The 9,200-nt window shown below is 32.2% G+C and overlaps 1 protein-coding gene across 1 annotated transcript in view; it reads right to left on the minus strand.

The window, feature by feature from the left end:
• The window catches only part of bphl (biphenyl hydrolase like), a 6,287-nt gene extending 5,637 nt beyond the window's left edge, over nt 1–650 (minus strand). Inside the window, 3 exon segments of the mRNA XM_058755932.1 lie at nt 175–275; nt 350–417; nt 489–650. Of these exon segments, the coding sequence (XP_058611915.1) occupies nt 175–275; nt 350–417 (169 nt within the window). The 5' untranslated portion in view covers nt 489–650.
• Nucleotides 651–9,200: the final 8,550 nt, after the last annotated feature.

Genomic DNA, 9,200 nt, shown 5'->3' on the forward strand with positions numbered 1-9,200 from the left:
ACGATTGTATAAGACTGAAACTTTCAGTTTTGTTCATGAATTCATATGTAGACACACTATATGTTTGTCTGTAAAGCTCATTGTAGTTTTTAGAGTCATTAGAAACACAAATGCAGTCAAAAGAAGTGCTGACTGTAACTGTATTAAAGCAGAGATATTAATCTGGCATCAGACCTAAAGCTCCAGGCAGCAGCAGAACGGTGTGTTCTCCGTCTCCAGTGCGCTGATAGTGAAGATTCACTCCATTCACTGACACTTTACCAGAGACACACATGCTGAGAGAGAAGAAGAAGGAAGAAACAACTCATTTCCATCCAAACAAACATTCATCTGCAGTCTGTAAACTGACCTGTAGAACCGTCTCTGTTTTACACTGGACATGCAGAGTCCGGCTCGACTGCAAATGAGTGTCGCCATCTGAGCAGAAACACACAAACATCTGAAACTGAAGCATCAATTAAAAAAACAAACAAAGTCAAATCACACACGTTATGGCGAAAATAGTGATTGGAGTGAATCTTCGATTTCACCGTCTGCAGATTCCACACAAATGGACCGCGAACAAACACCGAGAGGGAATGCGAATATTTTTCCGGTGTGTTTATATAAAATATCACTGTGATTTTATATCTTTAGACGAGAAAATAATCTGATTTCAGCACCTGAAATGAACCAAACCAAACTATTGGAGTTGCAATGTTATTGTAATGTTTTAGAGTTTCGCAACTCCATTGCGTCGCAAAATGATTCACTTTTTCGAATCGCGAATCATTTGATTCACTTCAGGACTTTGGAGCGAGTTCGCGAATCTTTTGATTCAGATTCAGTTTTTTTCTTTTTTCTTTTTTTTTGTATATGCCTAACCACACTTTTACTACAGCTATGATTAAACTATGGCTAGTGTAGCAAAACCATGGTTAGTTTGTGGTTACATTTGTTCAACTATAACCACATTTGTTCAACTATTTCACTGCTTTCAACAGAACTTAGTTTCCATGTACTCATCTAGATCAACTCTGAGTAAAGAAAATAGAGGTTTAGAGCCAGATTTTTGTTGAAATTTAGCTATCAGGATACACAAATGAATTAAGTTATATATTTTCTTTAGAGTAGTCCAATAATCAAAAGAAAACATCTTTAAAACAAAAAGAAAAGTCACAAAATTAGATCAGATAAACATTAAATAAATAATCTGAGCAAAATGTGTCTGTGTGGGTGCAAAACAAGTGAATGAATCTTACTCAGAAGATTCAAAAACAGCAACTCACTTCAGTGTCTGGTTTATATTATAATCACATCCTTAAGCATTTTTGGTGAAATTCGGATGGACTCATTAATCTGTTGCTTGACCTCTTCAGTATTTTAGGAGAGAACCAAGTTGGACATCACTTGTTATGATTTTCAAGGGTGTAGAGTTCAGTAGAAACACTATGACATGTCCTTACCAATATCAGCCACTACTGAATTACTCAAATTTTATCAAACAATTAAATGTCTGTTGTCTGCCGTTATGTCCAAACCGATGCCAAAATCAAGCCTACATCTTATATATGTTATAAAATTTACAATATTAATTTATTTAGTTTATTATAAGTTATTATTATTAAACAATAATAAATGACAATATATTATCTAGTGCTGTCAAACGATTAATCGTGATTAATCGCTTCCAAAATAAAGGTTTTTGTTTACATAATATACAGTATGTGTGTGTACTGTGTATATTTATTATGTATATATATAAATACACACACATGCATGTATATATTTAAGAAAAATATGTTATATTCGTATATTAAATATATAATATAAATTATATAAACATAAATATATGCATGTAAATATTTTCAAAATATATACTGTATGAGTGTGTATCACTGTAAAAAGTGATAAGTTTACTTAACTTAAAAAAATTGAGGAAACCCGTTGCCTTAAATTTTTTAAGTAAATGATAATTACAAAAATAAGTTAATTGAATTGTCAAGTTCACTTAACTTTTTTTATTTTTATTAATTATTATGTACTTAATCATTTTTTTAAGTTAAGTCAACTTTCACTTTTACAGTGTATTTATATATACATAATAAATACACACAGTAGACACGAATAAACAAAAACGTTTATTTTGGATGCGATTAATCGCGATTAATCATTTGACAGCACTAATACTATATTATTAGTAATATTATTACTAATAAATATTATTAGTAGTAGTATTTTTATTATTAGTATTATTATTACACTATAAATTATATTTGACACTTTTTTTCTTTTCTTAAGTTTACATACTGTAAATGGAAAGAACAAAATGTTTCTTTTTCTCAGTGTTTGCAGGAGCGCTTGTGTCTTGAATCAGAATGTGTTCGGTGCACATGTGAAAGCTCTGGAAAAGTCGATAAGAGTGTTTCACTTCCAGGCCGCAGCGTCACGCTGGTCAGCGCTGGGTTTCATTAACCATCATCTGCTGAACGTGTCTGTCCACAGGTGCTGGGATCTGTGGGGCCGTCCCTGATCGAGCCTCCGGCCCCTTCAGCGTCCCTCGAGAGCGATCATTCACAGACAGGACAGAGGAATGTTTACATCTGTGTGTTGAAGTGCATGTATAGCAGAGAGTGCATGGGGAATTGAAGGGGATTTTTGTGATATTTTCACAATCTCCAATGTCAGTGCAACCTGGCAACCACAACATCACGCGTGCGATGACAGCTTCGCAAACACTCCAGATATCTCAGAACACTCGACAAATGCTTCTATTACAATTTAATCCAACATTTCTCAATTAATAATATTTTTCTTGGTTAATCACAACCTTGTGCTAAATTAATGCTTTTGTATATTTGTATATTCCATTGCTATTTGCACTTCTGGTTGGATGCTTCTGTATTTAATTGGCTTTGTACTGTAGTAGGCAATAAAGAAACATGGATGTTAAGATGATTTTTAGCACTGTTTACACTAAATAAAACATATTTAAAACATTTATCCCATGTGGAAATGTAATATGGCATATAATGCCCCATATGTGTTATTGCCATGTTACATAGGTTATAAGGCAATATCACTGTAAAAAGTGATAAGTTGACTTAACTTAAAAAAATTTAGGAAACCCGTTGCCTTAAAATAATTAAGTAAATAATAATAATAAAAAAAAAAAGTTAAGTGAACTTGACAATTTTACTTATTTTTTTAAATGATCATTTACTTAGAAATTTTAAGGCAATGGGTTTCCTCAATTTTTTTTAAGTTAAGTCAACTTATCACTTTTTACAGTGATATATTATATATATCATATTATAACATATATAACATGTATACTGTATGTGCATATGTTAATATCTATATTATGATTTTTTTTTAATTATCCTAATTTTTTTATGGTAGTAGCCTATATGTTGCAACCTGTGAACAATATAGCCCATATTTACTTATATATGCAACTTTATTAAAACAATATATATACAAAAATCTGTATGTTTATATTTATATTTTATAATTTTTTTTTTTTAATACATGTCTCTCTTTTACATTTACTCATATAATACAAAATTGACAGGTTTTAGGATATACAAGTGCATGACATATATGTGCAAAAAAGTGTCACATATACATACATATATATATATATATATATATATATTATACATTGCAATATATTTCAATATATTTCACACATGGCAATTTAATATTTGGATGTGTAGATAATCATTTGGGGGAAAAGTGTTTAGTAGATTGTGCTACAATATGTATAAAACATTAAGACATTGTGCATTATGCTGTGGTTTCTTAGAGAATGCATAAAATAATTTGCACTAATAACCTAAACCCCAGCTGACATCCAATGCATGCACTTGCATACATTATATGAAATCTGATTTGCTTTTATTGTGTTTAATCTGTCTCTAAAGTCCCTTATTGAAGGCCAAACCCCAAACTCAGCCCTGAGAACATCTGTCCGAGGCACAGAGCTTCTGGCTTCCTCTAACACAGCATATTTGATTAGGACATTTACTGTTTCTTGCTTTTGGGACAAGGTGTTGAACTCTTTTAGCAACTTTTGGTTTTCCGGTTTTTCTTTCAGTTCAAATGAGAAAAGCCTGTGTGTGTTTTTTTTGGCATGTGTGAAAGAATATGGCAGCAGCTGTTGCTGGATTTGAGGACAGAGGGGGGCAAAGGGCTCTGTTGCCGGGCAAAACGGTTTAATTTAGCAGCACGACCTGTTGACATTGCAATTGCTTGGTTTGCAGCAGGTCTGATGGTGCATTGGTGAGAGTTCTCCTGGTCAAGTGCACACTGCTGTTTGTGCACTTAAATCAATGCCACAGGCCTTGAATTAGGTCAAATTAGGTCCCAAAATGCAGCCCATTAGCATCTGTATGACTGTTTTATGTATATATGCTCACATGAATCACATAAGCAATGATGGCTATGCAGAAATGAGGAAAAGTTCATAGATTTTGATCTTCACTCTTAAAAATAATGGTTCCAAATGGGGTTTCACAGTGATTCCGTAGAAGAACAAGTTTTGGTTTGAAAATGGTGCATTTAATCACTTGATAAGTGCACTAACTAGATTAGAAGGAGGAGGAATATTAGGACGGAAAAGGCAAGAAAAATTATGAAAATCTCTATAAAGTAGCGTTTTTCGTGTAGATGCTATAGAAGAACCATTTTTTGGTTCTTCAAAGAACCTTTTTTGTAATCTTGAGAACTTTCTTGAGATTCTCGAGTTCTTCATGCAACCAGCAAACACTCTTAAAGGTTCTTTATTGGCATTGATGCTTCCATGAAGAACTCTTAAACACCCATAGAATCTTTATATTCCACAAAAGGTTCTTTAGAGTGGAAAAGAGTTCTTCAAAATGTTCTTCTAAGAACTGTTCATTGAAAGGTTCTTTGGGGAGTCAAAAAAAGGTTCTTCTATAGAAAATAAAGCTACATATTCAAAAATAAAGGTCCCGAAAGAGGGTTTTCACAGCAGTGACATAGAAGAACCATTTTGGTTCCCCAAGAACCAATCAGCAATCAGTTCTTAGAAGAACCTTTTTTTTTTTTTCTTTGCGTGAAGAACATTTTAATAATCTAAAGAATGTTTTTCCATTTGTGGAATGGAAAGGTTCCATGGATGCTATAGGTTCTTTATGGAACCAACAATTCCAATAAAGAACCTTTAGTGTTTGATGGTTCCATGAAGAACGTTTAACGTCCATATAGTCTTTACATTCCATAAAAGGTTCTTTAAAGTGGAAAAAGGTTCTTCAGAATGTTTTTCTCACACTCTTAAATTATAAAGGTTCCATATGCCATAGAAGAACCATTTTTGGTTCCCCAAAGAACCTTTCAGTAAGCAGTTCTTAGAACAGTTCTTTCTTTTTAAAAATCCATCTTTCACTATCAAGAATTTTGCCCAATGGAAATGTTCCATGGAGCCATCAATGTCAACATAGAACCTTTTTTTAACAGTGTACTAACAAAAAATGGTTCTTCTAAGGACTGTTCACTGAAAGGTTCTTCGTAGAACCAAAAATGGTTCTTCTATAGCATCTCTTTGAAAAATAGTACTTTATTTTTGAGAGATTTTCAAGATCTTGTCTTTCTCCTCCTTTTATTCTGTGATTAAGTGATGAAATGCAGTATTTCACCTGCTGGATGATCAAAAAGGTGAAAAAAAAAATCCCACAGATGTACATTAAAGGAGGAACCTAACCATTTCTACAGACCTGAAGATCACAGAGACTCGTTCTTCTCTGGATTGTCCTCCTCCTGTTCAATATCAATCATAAATGACTGCAGTCATCGTCTGAGAAAACCGCTGGCAAGACATTGACGCTTTCTGAAAACAAACGCTGTGAAACTCATTATCAGGTGATTCTTGAAGAAAGCGGCGTGTGTTTCACTAGATCCCACAAGTGAAATCGGACTTTCCCTGTTTTCAGATGAGGAAAAGAAAGTGCGAGAAATCTCATAAGACAATGAATTTCTGTCTCATGTTTTGTAACTTTCTAACAGCAGTTTTGCACAGATGTGTGTGTGTGTGTGTGAGAGAGAGAGAGAAAGTCAGAATGAAAGATGTAGAAAAGGAAGAAAGGACGTTTTTACTTTGTTTCCATGAAGTTCTGAAGGAATAAATAATGCAGTCAGTGAGTCAAATGGTCCAGAACATAAGGAAAATTACAAAGAAATGTCAAAAATGAATCAGACAAATGGTATTTTTTGACTATTGCATTTATATTTAAACACCGGAAATATCATAAACGTGAGATATAATAGTTGCACAGTACAGAGATCCAGAAATATGCTATCTATATGAAGTAACAGACAAAGGCAACAATATTTTTTAAAATTAGTTATGAAAATTATTAATAAATGTATCATCCTGCTTCTGCAAATCTGCCATGTTTTTATGAATGAATAAACACATATAAATAAAAAATAAAATATAAAAACTACACTGTAAAAAGTAAAAGTTGACTTAATTTTAAAATTGAGGAAACCCGTTGCCTTAAAATTTTTAAGTACATAATAATTAAAAAAAAAAAAAAAAAGTTAAGTGAACTTGACAATTCAATTTTTTTAATTATCATTTACTTAAAATTTTAAGGCAACGGGTTTCCTCAAATTTTTAAGTTAAGTCAACTTATCACTTTTTACAGTGTACTATATTATTTATAAAATGTATAAAATAAAATAAATATTTTAACAAACATTAAAAGGTTTAAAAGTGATGAGTTAATCCTTTTTTAATTAATGGAAACCGATATTTCGTATGTATTAAGTCTTGTACAACGGCCGCTGGTAAATGACAAACTTTCCTGCAGGGCTTAAGATGTGAGATGAATAAAACATGTTCAAAAATATACATTTTCAGCAACCATGCCAGTTTCGTATAGTGTCATAATGTCAATCGAAACGAAGCCGTTCTCATGGGTGTGTATGAAAAGCGTTCATGTGCTATATCTATAGGTGAAGGGTTGTGATGCTGGTTTATGTATTTATATGTGCATTTATGATCATATGTTTGTATCTCTGCATATGATCTGAAAGGAGTTTCATGTCTACAATCTTTCATAACTTTCATCTTTTCTCACCGACAACCCAAAATCTCTCAGTTTCCTAAATGAACAAGACGAAGGCTGTTCCTGAACCCAGTGAGCTGCCTAAGCATTTCAAGCCATCATAATTATCATACTTAAATACAGAAGAAAAATAATTAAATCTCAACTCTTGTGCACATTAGGTTTTCGCTTCGCAACAAATTAACATCAAACTTCATTGAAATCAATTGCAAGTCAAGTCTTTTGAAATTGGTTACTTTTCAGCTTCTCTTTTAGTAGACAAGTTTAAGTGTGTAAATAAATCATAATTTCTCATGTTTGCTGGATGGTGTTTTTAATAGCTGAAATAATAGAAAACAGACTGTATTAATATTGAGATTATAAACCAGATTAAACATTTTAAGCATGTTTAAGACGTCAATGGGTTAATATTGTACGACAGACATTCTCTGACTCATGTATTAATAGATGATATGATGATTAATGGTGACATTTGTATTTTGAAAAACACACATCTGCTCCTTATATGAGTAAGTGTGTACAGCACCTGTCAAACATATTTTACAAACAATAACATATAAAATTACGGAATATTTCAGCATATTTTCAGTAATATTTTATTCCGTTCTTCAGACCAGGTTTCGTGAAATCTCATGAGAACATTTTCAGGTCAAATCAACAACGACAACAATGTGAGATGATTCACACGATGACTTTAATTTCATGACTTGACAGTTTTTTGCAAGAGTTTCATGCTGAACAGATGATTTAAGATTAGTTTAACAGGTGGCTATTTTGCAGACGACGGGATTCATTTGAATATCCGGCCATCAACCACAAAATGTAACACATTTCTGGGAAAATGAGTTTGCATTTTGAGTCATAAATAAAATAAAATTAGATAGATAGATAGATAGATAGATAGATAGATAGATAGATAGATAGATAGATAGATAGATAGATAGATAGATAGATAGATAGATAGATAGATAGATAGAGAAAAAAGGAAAATATAAAATAAAAAGAATTATCCATAATTCAAAATATATGTAAAAACAGTCTAAGCTGTTAACTGATCATATTTATATTATATTTGTTATATAAATAAATTTAAAAATACATAAAAATATATAATAGAATAAAATAAAACTAAACTAGTTAAAATAATTAAATTAAAATAAATAAAAAAATAAGTAATGAAAATAAAATATAAATACATTAAAATAAATAAATAATGTCCACAATTTAAATTAAATGATCTATAATCCAAATATTTATTTAAAAAAAACCACAAAAAAAAAAAAAAACCAGTGTACTGTTTTAGTTAACTGATTATTAAGTTATTGTATATACAGTATATGAATTTCTGATGTTGAAGAAAGTTTGATCTGTGGATTCCCACATAATAACAGTCGGAAAATATATTTATTTGTGTCAAACCCTGTACAATTTTAAAAAATCTAATTGAAGCTTTTTGCTGGAGCTGATGAAAGAGTTGTTATTGCGTGTGTGCGTGCGAGTGTGTGTGTGTGTGTGTGTGTGTGTGTGTGTGTGTGTGTGTGTGTTGCTGAGTAATTGCAGTCCCAGAGGACTCGCGTTCCCGTCCAGTCATAACATAAGGAGCAGTAACACTCACAGGTGCACGCGGCCACCAAAACTGCTCCGTCATTTAAGACGGAGGGGAATTTATGGCTTTAAACTGCTGCTGTCATGCTCTCAGGTCAAGTCTGAGCAATGATCATCTGTGATATTAATAAAATCCCTCAATGGTCTCCACAGAAACATGCATTTCATTAGATTAGAACATAGAGATTCTGTCAAATATAGTAAAAACTGTGAAAATGAGTCTTGATAGTGACATAAAGCTACATAAAAGTGGGAATTGGTGTTATTTGACATTTAATAATTAAAAAACTTGAAAAGGAAAAGTTGGAGAACACTGAAAAAAAATTGGTGTAGAAACACTTTTCACTCAGAAATTGCAAGTAAATTGCACAAATGTGACCCTGGACCACAAAACCAGTCTTAAGTGTCAATTTTTCAAAATTGAGATTTATACATCATCTGAAAGATGAACAAATAAGCTTTCCATTGATGTACGGTTTGTTGGGATCGGACAATATTTGGCAAATCTGGACTCTGAGGGTG

Source organism: Onychostoma macrolepis, chromosome 20, assembly GCF_012432095.1.
Source record: "Onychostoma macrolepis isolate SWU-2019 chromosome 20, ASM1243209v1, whole genome shotgun sequence".
Classification (NCBI taxonomy): Eukaryota; Metazoa; Chordata; class Actinopteri; order Cypriniformes; family Cyprinidae; genus Onychostoma; species Onychostoma macrolepis.